At 36.6% G+C, this 14,318-nt stretch overlaps 1 protein-coding gene across 3 annotated transcripts in view; it reads left to right on the forward strand.

The window, feature by feature from the left end:
* The window catches only part of MDFIC (MyoD family inhibitor domain containing), a 53,583-nt gene extending 43,293 nt beyond the window's left edge, over positions 1-10,290 (forward strand). For all 3 annotated transcript variants that reach the window (XM_054193577.1, XM_054193569.1, XM_054193588.1), the window contains exon 5: positions 6,694-10,290. In XM_054193577.1, the coding sequence (XP_054049552.1) occupies positions 6,694-6,941 (248 nt within the window). In that variant the 3' untranslated portion in view covers positions 6,942-10,290. The remainder of the gene's footprint in view (positions 1-6,693) is intronic.
* The last annotated feature ends 4,028 nt before the right edge of the window (positions 10,291-14,318 follow it).

Raw genomic sequence — 14,318 nt, forward strand, 5'->3', positions numbered from 1 at the left:
TTTGTTTTAAGCATGGTTTGTATTTTTGTTTGTATAGAAGTCTTGGGAGGTGATTTACATGTTGTGTGACAGGAGTGACTGGAAAACAGGGCCTGTAAAGAAAGAATGTCTTCCCACAGTATCCATTTTATAAGGTTATGGTCTAGCTAGTGCCTAACTAGTCTCAGTATTTGCAGTCATGAGTGATGGCAATGAAAGCTTCGTATTCTAAGGAAGCCTTAGATATTGTAAATTGGCATGTTTCTTAGTGTATCTGTATGTTTGAACTGGATCATTTTACTCCTGAGGTTATATCTGTATCGAAAGTTTAGAATACAAGCTTTGATGGAAGTTTCTATGCATTTTGCAGTGTAATTTGCCTGTTCAGGCAACATTTTAATTTTCTTGATCAATAGAGATGATTGTTTTCTATTTTGAAATGCTGAAATATCTCTTACGATATAGCGGCCTTCCGGTACCTAAAGGGGGCCTACAGGCAAGATGGGGAGGGGCTCTTCATCAGGGAGTGGAGCGGTAGGACAAGGAGTAACGGTTTTAAACTGAAAGATGGAAGATTTAGATTAGATATTAGGAAGAAATTCTTCACTGTGAGGGTGGCGAGGCACTGGAACAGGTTGCCCAGAGGAGCTGTGGATGCCCCATCCCTGGAAGTGTTCAAGGCCAGGCTGGATGGGGCTTTGAGCAGCCTGGTCTAGTGGGAGGTGTCCCTGCCCATGGCAGGGGGTTGGAACAGGGTGATCTTTAAGGTGCCTTCCAACCCAAACCATTCTATGATTCTATGGTTCTATGATTCTCTGATTTGTAACTGTATTTTCCCCTATCTAAATAAAAGTAGCTCTGTTATCTAGGGATAACTATACTCCATGCGACAGGTCAGTTTGTTCTTTCTGCATTTCTTATTTTTCCTTGAGCATTTTCCTCAGTGCAGGGAGTTTTCTGGAAAGGGATGGGTAGCAGGGGCTGCACACCAAGCTGTGTGTTGCGGGAGTGGTGGTGTGATGGAGTGGTGCTTGCTGCTGCCCCACCTCTGTGTAACACACACCTTTAAGAAACTTGTGCCGGGTGGTTTCTCTTCGTCTCTTTGCCTGCAGTGCCGCTTGGCTTGTGGCTTTTCTCCACCGTCGGCGCCACATCTTCATCCCCGCCGCCGCCAGCCGGCAGGATGCCTGTAGCACCTGCTGGGGCTTCTGTTCAGGGCTCTGCAGGGGCCCGGAGTAAACCCCTGCTGAGGACCTCGGCTGCCACTTTGATTGCGGTTTTGCCCTTTTTGATTCTCGCTGTGAGACAGCAGAGTGCCTGGAGATTTGTTTTGAGTTGTCTGAACTCAGTGAATATAGTTAGTAAGAAGACGACCAAGGTCGCCATCCTGTAAGTGAGCTTATTTACCGTTGCAGACATGAAAACCTTTTATCATATGTGACCTGCCTGCTTGGTATGAAAGCTTATTGGGTCAGTCTGTGACAGGTTAGTGTCAAACATTACAAAAGCAGCACAGATCAGCCTGCACGCATGTTTCTCTGTACATTTTTCAGTTTAACTTCTGCATCCCTTGTAGAGTTTCGATGGTCAATGGTTCTCTTAAAAGTCTAGTTCTTAGGCAGAGCTGCATCTTTTCATAAAAATGACGAGCAGGTGATAAAAGGGAAGTTGAAGTAAAAGGAATATGTATTTCGATGCTTAAAAGGAATTGGATATCAAGGTAATATCTGTAGGCAAAGATTTTAGAAACCAAAAGTGGTGTGCAAGTCCAAATGTTTAAAGTCATGGACAGAAGTTAAAGTTGGTTTATTGTTGATGTTGTTTCTTTTCCTTAAACGAGCATAGCTGTTACAACTGGGATAATGTAGAGAGTGGGGCCCTCTGGGCTTTGAATAACAGCGTGCAAACTGTTTTAATGGATTTTAGGCTGTTTCTTATCTGGATATTGTCTGAGGTAACACTTATAATCCAGTTACAGTAGACGTTACAGGTACTGTGTACACTCTTCGGTTAAATCAGCACAAAGTAGCTGGATGTGCATGTGTGATATAAGCCGCAAAAACTTGGATGACTTGGTTGGGTTTCTATTTGCCTTGGCATTGTTTAACAGTTTTGATGAAGTTCCCTAACAAATCTGTAACTTTTGGGGATGTGCCAAAGGACTAAGGAAACAGCTTTACTTACATCGGTATTTAAAAGTGCTGCATGGGGTGACCTTTTTAACTTCAGGTCTAACTTTCATCCCAGGCAAAATGAAAGGATAATTGAAGATAAATTTGAGTATCTGAAAGCTCATCTTTTTTCCCCAGATGTGAGTTGGTCTAATAAAATATATTATCACTGCCTACAGACCAAGCCTATCGTAATTCATCACAATGTGATATGGTGTTTTGATGAAATCATAAATGCATTTGATAAAGGAATTAGGGCAGAAGTACTGGTTTGGCTGGTTGGTTGTTTTTTTAAAAATAAAGCATACCTCTGTACAGTGTTTGACACTTCACATCTTTACTTTTGGATAGTGCCGGCCTGTTGTGCAGCATTTCTACATTAGTTAGAGAAAAGTGTAATAGAAGAACTGAAAAGCAATGGAAATTTGAGACTGGTGTGGTGTAGTGTGGAAGTCCTGAGGAAAAGCTTATCTTCATTAATGGTGGGCTTACGTAGTGAGACATAGACTAATTGCTTCTTTCTCTGTGAAAGTATGTAATGGAAACTTAAACCCCAAGAAACTTGGGAATTCACTATTTATTAACGGTACTGCATCATGAACATCAAGGCAGATGGAGTTTGGCCCTGGATAAAGGCACACACCAAATCCTTAAATTGCATTAGTATATCTAATGGGAAAAGAAGAAAGAGAAAACCTCCAATTCTCAAACAACAACAACAAAAAAGAACTTAAAGAAACAGATCATTTTAAGCTATCACATCTTTACATTAATACAGTGTCGTAACTGGTATCACTGTATCATTTCTTTATCAGAAAAGACTAAAATATATTCAAAGTTTCCAGAAAACATATTGTCAGACATTAAGATCATCAGATTTACTTTTTTTTTCCAAATTCTTCCCAAATGTATAAATCAAGTTTAGTTCCAGTTGGATTAATTCACTCACCTGCAAAAACTATTAGGATTTTGATGTGGTAAGGTCAAAGAGTGGAAGTTAAGTATAATCTTTATTCTCAACATGCTAAAATAGTATTGAAATTTGAAATAATTTGTAATTTAAAATAGTCTCTTTGGTTTTGGAAGCAGGAAAGAATTATTAGAGAATCTTGTGCAAGCAGTGAAGTATTTTTTAGTGGTGTCCAACATGGTAATGAAAAATCTGAAGTCATCTCTATTGGAGGGAACTTTATATAGCTTCTTCTTCATGGCTGGATTCCACCACCCTGCAACAGCAACCAAAGGAAGTGGGTTTTAGCTATATATAATTTTTTCTATGAAACTGACAGGTTGCTGTAGGAATATGGGTATTAGAGAAGGATGTGTGAGTTTTGGGTAGCATGTAGATTTGTTATTATTACAAAAAACAACTGTGACTGTACCTTTTCCTTTTCCTTATAATTACATCTGTAGATAAGAAGCTAAGGAGTCATACATGGAAGAAATTATTCTTCCACCCATTTTATTCAAATGTATTGCAGACCTTTAGAGTCATGGTTCTGAATTCAGCAAGTTAGGTAGGACTAGGTAACAGCATGCTTTGTCATGTGTTAAATAATTGCTACCTGGATAGCTATTAAAAGTCAATAACATGAAGAATATAAAAGCATGATTATTTCAGGTTTGTCCTTGAAATGTGGATTAAAGTTTATGTTCATTGTACGAATGAGTCATTGCAAGAATGAAGAGAGCAGTAAAGGGTATCTCCGCTTTGTGTTAAGTGTTTGTGTAGGTTAAGTAAAATTGTTATATAAAGATTTTCTGAATGGAAAATTAGTTTTGCCATCTGGGGAGAGGCAAACAAAAATAAACAGTAGGTAAAAAAATCCTTTTAGCGTTTCAATCAGTGAAGAAGAATTGGAAAGAAAGACCCTCCACAGAGTGTCCACTATAGCACTAATGGCCAAAATTTCTTCCTGTGTGTTGGACCATTTTTGATAGCATTTATCTTTGAAATACCTTTTTTTAAATCAACACAGTCTCTTCTTGGAAGTACTGATTTAGTGTTTTTTTAGATTACGAGGGAAAAATTCTTTTGTGGGTCCAGAAGGTGCTATCTGAGTGCAGTCCCTTTTGTTTAACCTATGAACTCTGTCTCTTGGCCATCAATAAATATGTATATTATAATTTATGTGAATGTTTATTTCTCTCCCTGCAATTGTACATATCCTTGCATGAAGCAGGCAAGATTTGTTTGGGCATCTTATTTGCAATACTGATACACGTGAAGATTTATTATGGTGTTTTGTTTAAAAATACATTTGTAGAACAAAATTTGTTGTGGTATTATCTTCTTTCAGCCGTGTTTTAAAGATGCAAAATAGTAAAAATCTCAGTTCCTCAAATATGAAGGCTTCTTAGAACTCTTGGCTTCTTTATCTTCTTTCTTCATATTAAAAGAAAATCTGAAAGGAGATTGTACCTGAACAAATTTAACAGCATCTCCATGACAACCAGCTAATTAATCGCTATCGGTCTGGCTTTGGTCCTCTTCAGTGAACTGATACTCCCCAGCTTTATTTCACATATCTTCTGGGTTTTCTATGAAGGTCATGTATTTAGCGACAGTATTTCTTCAGGAAAAGCAGCCTTTTAGTGCAAGCAATAACATTCTTTAAAAACAGCTCAATCTTACCTGTGATTTCCTCTCAGTTTTACTTCCTGCACAGTAGTAGGGAGTTTTTGAGGTTGGGTTTTTTTTTCCTTCTTGCTTTTCCTGATATTTCCATTTTTTCCTTTGGGCATAAGTGTTCATTATTTATATTACGACTGTGGCCATATTGCAGTACAGGTATTCCCAAGCTAAGTTTGGATCTAAGTAGTGTAGTAAGTAGGAGAAATCAATCCTCAGCAATGTGAGGTTTAGTGTGGCCTAAGAGATCAGGTACCTTGCTTCTTGGGACAGATTTTGCAAGTCTGAGCCTCTGTCACTGCATTGCTGTAAGTATTCATGGTTACTTGTGTAAAGTCGTCTGCACTATCCTGCTGTCAAAGTTCCTGCAACGTTAGAGGTACTTTGAATCAATCAAGGTATTTGCCATAGTTACTGCATCTGATCTAGTTAAAGATGTCCCTGCTTACTGCAGGGACGTTGGACTAGATGACCTTTAAATGTCCCTTCCAACCCAACACATTCTATGATTCTATGATTTTTGACATTATGAATATTTTTAGGAGGCCTGGCAATTGTATCACTGTTGCGAGTAATTGCAAGCTTTCCCCTGTGATAACAGTCTCTAGCCTGTGAACTGTAAGAACGTAGCATCTGTAGGTGGTGAGAACAAATGCCCATGTAGCTCAATATCCTGTATTTCCTACCTGTGATAGACTGAAGGGACAGGGAAAGGATGAGATGGTGCAGAGTATTTTCCCCAGAACATTTTCCCAATCTTCAACTGTCTGTGGCTAAAGGAGTTCAAGGCTTGAAAGCAGTAAAAAGAAGAATGAAAGCTGAGGCTAGGAAAAAGCAATAATTCTCTATCCTGAACATTTCTTGTATTTTTAAGTTTTCCCTTTGTTTCTGGATGACTGTTCACTGCCTCTTACAAATTAAATATGCTTTATGCATTTTACGTGCTTGCTATGGGAGGAGATTGAAAACGACTGAGTACATGCCTCGCTCCTGCAGTCTCCTTTTCACTGAGTCATGTTTAGTTCCAGTCTTTGTGTTTTCCTGTCATGTCTCATGGCTATATTAATTGTTTGAAGTTACTGCATGTATTTTCTCTTTGGGTGCCATATTTTTTGCAGAGTTTGTGGGACACCTCAATTACCTCATGTAATTTAGTAGTACTTATGAGATGGATATTGATGTTCAGGAGTAGGTATGAACTCTATTGAAGATTAAAGTAGTACATTAAAAGGATTACCAAGAGATTCATGTAGAAAAGCAATAGGAAAATCTGTATTTTGACTGAATCTTTTATATATTGTTGAAAATGCAGAAATACATATAATGTGCTGTTATGCTGGTTTTAAGGTGTGCATAAAACTATAAAGAAAGCAGAAATGTTGTGGCAGCTCCCTTATTTTTCTTCATAACTAGCAAGCCAACAAAACAGATTCAGAAGAGCAAGATGCACTGGGAGAGGCTGGAAATAGGTTTTGTTTCCTTCATAAGCTGATTTTCTTATTTTATTTTTTAATTTAAATCGCTTTATGGGCCTGCTGGAAGAAATTATGACTGAAGATAAAAGTTATAGATATTTTACATATAAATGACTGGAGAAATGGATCTAAGTGGATGTTTAGTACTTGGGATTTGCATGAAGTGAAGTGGGGAAAGGAAACTTGCACCAAAACCAATACTAAATTGGAGACAAGTTAGGCCGCAAAAGTGACCTTGAATGTGGAAAACGTTCCTTATGGTGTTAGCTTATGTCTATTCTGAACCACTGGCTTTTGGCTATTTATTTTGTATTGTGATATAATTGGATTTAAAATAACATACTAATGCTTTCTTCTTTTTTCTTTCCTTTTTTTTGTTTGTTTTTTTGTTTTGTTTGTTCATACATGGCATGCTACTGAACTGGTACGTATGAAGATTGCTGTGTTCACTGTATCCTGGCTTGCTTGTTCTGTGAATTTCTTACCCTCTGTAATATTGTTCTGGGACAAGCATCCTGTGGCATCTGCACATCGGAGGCCTGCTGCTGTTGCTGTGGGGACGAGATGGGGGATGACTGTAACTGCCCGTGTGACATGGACTGTGGCATAATGGACGCTTGCTGTGAATCTTCAGATTGCTTGGAGATCTGCATGGAATGCTGTGGGATCTGCTTCCCATCATGAAACATTTATCCCTTTTTATTTTATTCTCTATAAAACTGGAGAGCTTTTCTTTAAATACATTTGAAGAAAGACAAGGTAAGATTTTCACACAACCAACTGGTATTGCACTGTTAAATCCCTATCTATAAATACGTTTTTTTAAAAGCAATCCTCAAATATGTATTCTAACACAAATTGTATAGTTTTGTACGTGAAACTCAAGCTACATTCCAGCTTCCTTTTGGCTTTGCAAATGGAAGACTTTATTGAAACCGAATTATAGGTCTGGTACCACAGGCCGTATGAGGGCAAAATTGCCATTCGAATTGAGTGCCAGGTTTTGGTCAGAGAAGAGACTACAGGGCAAAACCTTAAGTATTTGCCTTTGCCAGCTTTAATGTTTAAACACTCAAATGCCTCCATGCATAACATGCCTTTACAGGCATTCTGAAAAGCAAAATGTCTTCATTTCAATCTCTTTGGGGTAAAAGCAACTTTGGTCTATTATTTTAAACTTAATTCAAAGTCAGCGTCAGGAGTCTACTCTTGGTTTTGCTACAGTGGTCACATTGGCAGTATTTCTTTTTTTCTGAATATCTCGTTGGTTTGGGAGAGATTCCTGGTATTTTCCATTGTCAGTATTGATACTATGGGAATATTAGGCAAACTAAAGTCAATGTAAGTTTTGCCATGGACTACAGTACCAAGATTTTGTTGTTATCAATCAAGCCAGAATAGAGAACTTACATTTTACTTCAGTACTAATACTACTTGAAATGCTTCTTTTTCGAAAGAGACTTTGGAAATCTATGTAGACATGAAATGTATCCTTAGACTAACAAACTAACCAATAGGCAAATCTTAAAAAATTGGCTATAAAAGGGAAATTATCAGAAATTAATTCAAGAATCTAAATCTTTACATTAGTGGCCTTGTCAGTGTTTGTGGTTTTACAGCCAGTATCACATAACTTAGTATTTATTTCTTCACTATGTGAGAAAGATCCGCAGAGGATGGCAGAATTTAAACAGGGTATAAACACGAAATTAAAACTGACTTCATGAAGGAATTCTGTCATTGAATGCAAAAAGCAAATGCAAAAATGTTTATTCTCAGATACGTTTTAAGTGTTATTTTTAAATAACTGCGTAAAAAAAGGACATTTTAAAAATGTATGATATCCTTTAAAAATAAAAGGAATGTGATTTAAAATGTTTGAAAAATACAGTTAGGATCTGGTGGGCAACTTTTTCCCTGTTACACCATTAAGTTTTTCCGTAATTGTGAAATGACTTTGGTCTGACACATAAAGAAGTTTATGGCATTCCCAGATTTAGGGAGTAAAGGTACCCATTTTCTTTAACATCTGCTAGTTTCTCTCCTCCATGTCTGTAGCTCATTAACTTTTCTGTGTGAACCACCTACACATCTCGATCTCACACACTTAAACTTTCCTATCTACGCTCCAGATTTCCCATTTGTAGATTGTTGGATCTCGTAAATTTAGGCCTTGTTACAAGAGTCATCGATAGCCAATAGTACATTTCTATTGAGTGAATTGACCATAAGTGTCTCTTTCCGCTGTAGTGAATTCAATTTATGCAAATGTGACAAGCTAAAGATCACAGGAATGTGAAGCTAAGTCAACAAATGGTCTGATATTAACCAAAGCTTCTCCCTGTGAACACTGACTAGTAGTGCCTACTACTGCAAGTTATCACTGAAGGTAACATAGCCAAATCCTCAACTATACTAGGGAGCTGGGAGGTGTTACGTTTTGCCTTAACGTCTGCAGTATTGTGGTATATTCTGATGCAGCGCAGATTTACTCAGAGGGTTTCTTATCTGGTTTTGATAGTTACTAGAACAATCGATTCTTATGGGTTTGGTTTTTTTCAATGTATTGGTCCAGATTCAGATCTGTGTTGCATAAACTAAGCGCGTTTCCATTAATGTCAGAATTTTCCATTGGTTTAGCTCCAGCTAGAGAGCACAAAGATATTATGGTAATAGGCAGGCTAATAAGGAATCATATAGTTAAATTGATAAATTCCCTGAGCTCAGAATCAGGCCCATGGGGCTCAATTATGACTCCTAAAAATCTGAACCACATTGGGAAAGGGGAAGAGGTGCCTTGGTTGAGTGGCAGCGCCTGGAGGCATTTTGCCTTTGTAAGGAATAATGCCTCTGGGGAAATTGGGGGCATCACAGTGAGCACTGGGACTAGATGCACCTTGGAAAAACTCTAGACAGTGCTTCGCCCATTGTTGGTCTATGGTTGAGACCGTGGTGGTGGGGACATGCTCTCTGGGGCTAGGCAGCACCATGAACTGTTCTTCCTCGTGTTCTGGCCACAGAGATGGGACTTGTGGCTGTTTCTTGTCTGGTTGTGCTTTTGGGGATGGACAAGAGGACTTTCAGTCTCCTGTCCTGCCCTGCTGGAGGAGTTCCAGTTTTGTGTTTGGAAAATTGCACATTAGCATATCAAGCTTTTAGCAAATACTGGATGTTAGTAAAAATCACTTTTACCACAGGACGAGATAATTTAAAAATAAAAGAAAATACCAACCTAGGGAGTCCTTTAGCTGCGTAAAAGTTTATTTATACTCAAGGGTTTGCTCTGCGCAAACCCTTGTTTCTACTTACAGAAACTCAGAGGTTTTCTTGATTTACTGAAATTATGAAAACCTGGGAACTGTATTTACTATTAAGCATTTACTTCCAGTACTGTTAAAATACAAATAATAATTACAAGAACTCTGTTCATGCGTACATGCGTATGTGTGCAGACTCTCTCACACACATGCACACACACAGACGTGCAGATATATTATTTCTATTCCCACTTCACTTGTGAAATACTAGAAAGTGAAAACAGTGTTTATTAACCCTCATAGCAATTAGTATCAAAGTATTACCGACAATTGAAGAGTAAAAAATTGTGTGATTTGTTTGACATTTAAATGTAATCTGCTACTGTTTGTCATAGAGATATTAGCACTTTTGTAAAATGTATCTTTGTAGCAGAGAATATTAGTATGTAGTTTAAGGAATTCCTTTCTATATTTATATTCTTAAATTCTGTTTTTTAATTTTCTCTCTATAGACAATCTTGTAAGCACCTTGTGTAATTAAAACAAGCAGAATTAGAAGGAGACAAATGTGAAAATATAGTTTAAATAAAATTAAAACATCAGAACTTAACTGTCTGTTTTATAATAGTTCTTGTGAACTTGTACAGTGTTTCAGTACAGTTCAGCTCTGCAAACTGTCCCATTTGAAAAAATGGTAACTTGCTGTTTGTATTTTATTATCAACTGGATGTGCTATTCTCAAACACTATTTTGAAATAAAGATCTTTATTTTGAAACTTTGGGATATCTTCTTCTTCTAGTCTTACCCTGTTAATCTTCTGACTGATAATTTCTTGTCTTATTTGTGATTTTTTTTCTGTTATAAGACTTCCTGGAGGCTTTGGCTTTTGGGTGCTTTGCACAGAAGGTGAGCCTGTAAAGGAGAGTCGTCTCCCAGGTGGAGCTAAACCAACTCAGGCACTGGAAGCTGTGCTAGCATGAATCTCCAACAGTAAAAAAAAGTTCATCATTAAAAGGGCAAATTCATTCCTTAGTGAAATTGTATTACTGAGGTGGAATTCCAGTAATGATTAAATTTGAACAAAATGAAAATTATTTTAATACATCTGCAGCAATAGTCTTCAGTTTACCAAAAGCAAGCTGAACAGAGTGCAGGCGATTCATAGTATTGCAGTAGACATGCTAAGGTCTAAGGGCCTACGCGGCCTAAGAAATGGAGGCTTACACACAGTACCACTATTTTAAAGTAAGGTATGTTTTTAAAATCAGTTTAAACACGGATAGAATAGACTGTTTCAACTGTGATTTAAGCAAAGATATTTTTTTTCGTGTTGTCTTAAGCTGAGTGTGAACATGCTGATGCTACTTTAAAGCTGCAGAAACTGCATATCTAGTCTTTTGCGTTAATTTTTCTATTTTTTTTCTATGTCTGTTTTATATTTATTGAATGTTATACCATGTCTGTGTATATTTGGGCCTTTAGAGGGTCTAAAAAAATTCCGATATGTCTCCTCTGGACATTACAGAGGTAAGATGTTAAAACTGACAGAAATTGTGCTTGAGTGTGTACAGTGAGGTCTTGCCATTGAGACAGCATGCCAAAATAACTGTTTGTGTGAGAACTGATAAAAGCATAGACAAATATCAGCATTTTAGACTTATTACAGGTGCTGTAGCCCGTATCCATAATACAAATTATTTCTAGAAAAAAATGGCTTCTGTGAAGGAGGATCATGAACATTTGGATTGAATAATGACTCTATTTCAGCCATAGTGCTCATGTTAAGAACCGTTTGTTGAGTTTGGTGAATCATTGTTTTTATGATCTTCTAAATTAGAAGCTTTTCTGAGCTGTTCACACAGTTTTTAAAATTTTAAAAATTGTTGTAATGATGGCAATATTTGATGTATGCTTTTGGAGAGCAATGCCAATTGTATTGATATATTTCCACAGTAAAGCTCCTTTTGTCAGCAGTCTTATGACTTTCTAAAAGGCAACAGATATACCATAGAATGAATCAAAGAATGAATCATCTATCTGAAATCTTGCTCTTGGCTCCAAAATTAAATTAAAGATCAGAGAAATATCTCTCTGGTACCCTCTCTGTCCCTCTTTCTGTCTATATGTGAGTGTGTACATCATGTGTTGGAAGAGTTCAGAAAGTGTTGGTGATAGTAGTAGCTGTAGAATCCTACAGGCATTAATCTTACTTTTTTCCTACCTTCTGGCCCTTCTGCCAGTTCTTATCACTTCCAAAGAGAGCAGGGGGACCTTAGCTCAATTGTAGCATCAGGATATTGAAAGAAGGTCAATAAAAATTATATCCTGCACCCATTTCCATGATGCACTTGTTCACTGTCCTCAGTATACTCAAATGTGAAGTTGATTGCTTGCACAAAATTCAGCCTCTTCATAAGCACTAGTTTATGCTATTTACCACTGATTTGGTGCTAGTGACATAAAAGGATGGCCTTTCTCTTTAGAAGTCTTTGATATGATGGGTTATTTCTACTATAGTTCAAAAGAGAGAAATTTCTCTGAGTTACCATTCTGCAAAACAGACAGATGTTGAGTTTGATTTGGTGATCTTAATCTCTATATGGTTTTTAGTTCACCTCACTTAAAACCGAATTTAGTAAAACACCACATACATTTCTGTTTGCCTCCTTTTTGTATGTACATCACAGCAATTGTTAGTACATTACCATTCAATACTCATAAAAACTGAATGTTAAATGAAAGATTGTATAATACCTTTTATACCTTTAATAGTATCTTACTAATTTTTATTCTGATCTGCATATGCTATTTTAACTGATGGAATACTCCACTATAATTGAGGCTCTTTATGTCATCTCAGTAGGGTATGTAATTGGTGCCCAAGCACTATACAATTCCTCTTCAATCAGTCGTGTAGGCTTCTGCAATTTGTCTCATCTCCAAGTTGCAGAAAGTGACCACACTGTGAATACGCTGTACTCCAACTTGTATGTGTTTCATATTACAGTCTTTTTCCACAGTGCCTACTTTGCTTTTTTAGCTTTATCACAAAGTGGTTTGTTTGGTTTTGTTTTTTCTTTTTTTTAATCTTTGCTATTCAAAGAGAACAGAAAGGGCTTTTATTATGGAGGTCTGGGACAAGACCAAGGTGTATGTTAAGTTATAAATTATTTCCTCGTCTTTTCTATGTTCACTGCTATATGCAACTCCTAGACAAATAGTCTTGTAAAAGTGATATCTTTGGAACTTTGGAATGTATCTAAGTAACTGTAGCTCAACAGTGTTTTATATCTGGATATATGAAGTTCAAAATACGTTGATTTTGTCTTGCTCGTTGAAGTAAAGAACTGAAAGTTCTGTTGAGATGGACTCTGCAGAGTCTTGCAAACTGGCAATCTTCAAAATAGTTCTCACAATAATAAGACCAGTACGTTATTTTAAAACTAATACCTTTTACAGTGGCATATATATGGTAGCTTTTAGATTCTGTGTTACTTTCAGTTACTGAAGACTAATAAGAACACGCTGGAGGAAAAAAATGTATTAAACGAATGGGTTCGCTTTTCTCCCTAGGAAATGCAACTCCATTTGTCTGTTTCTTCATGTGAGGAGGAGACACCTTGATTACATATTTAATGTAGACTAACAGCAGTGGTTTAGAATCCACAATAACTTCAAGGTCATTACAAGTAGTCTTTGAAGGATAAAGGGAAACACGGTGCAAGGATTCCGCTACTATTGGCAACTGCTGTCTCTGCATCACTAATCTGCTTTGCAACTATCAAGCTTTCATGGGGTTAAGTTTAAGAAAATTAAGGTATCCATGACTGAAATCTTCTATGCAGTCTTGCTTCTTCAGAAAGAATAATTAGCCATATTTACACAATTACATTTTAGTAAACTATTATGCCAGCTTAACTGTAACACATATTCTGGTAAAAGTACATTAAACAGCAATCCAAAAGCAATTTAGCTGCTGAAGGCATTATTTTCTATCTAATTATTCACAAATTAATGAATAAAATTAAATTCCAATCACTGAAAAAATGAAGCAATGGTGAGAATCAGAACTAACGATTAGTTAAAGCTATGCAATGCATAACAGAATTAAAGCTTTCTTTTATTCAAATTCAATGCTTAAAAAAGAACAAATCCATCATCTTGAAATTTGACTTGTAGCTTGACATTAAAAATAATATGAGTAGAATTTTCAGTGGGGTAAGCACAAAACTAGTTCAAGTAGTGTCACTCTCAATTAATGTACTCAGGTGGTGTGCCCATTAAAATTCCCACTTGTGGGTTCAGCTCTCTATGCAAATGGGGTCATTACCTGGAGAATTTAATTGGGTATGACACTGGGAGTAGGAATTTTCCTTTCAAAATAAACCTACTTGCACACATTTTCACTAGAAATTTGATTGTTACATATACTTCATATTGTTTGGCTCTATAAATATTTACCAAAATTGAGAATGTCTTCACTTATTTATTTTTTTACAGGTGATTCATAATTCATCAAAATGATTTTTAAATTGTTCCATGTATTGCATATGCAATTCTTGTTACAAAAACCTGTGGTGAAAATGTGGGGGGTTTTTGTGTTAAAATGATATTTTTACATTTTTCACATCTTTTTAAAGCTGATATTAATTTTTATAGCATCTGAAAGCAGAACTGTAATATTTTTGTAGTATAGGTACATGTAAATGAAAAAAGGCTGTATCATGCTGATTTGTATCACAAGTGTTTGGAAAGGACAAAAATATACTGTGTTTCTGTGTAATACTAACTTCCAACTTTTGC

Source organism: Rissa tridactyla, chromosome 1 (assembly GCF_028500815.1).
Source record: "Rissa tridactyla isolate bRisTri1 chromosome 1, bRisTri1.patW.cur.20221130, whole genome shotgun sequence".
NCBI lineage: Eukaryota > Metazoa > Chordata > Aves > Charadriiformes > Laridae > Rissa > Rissa tridactyla.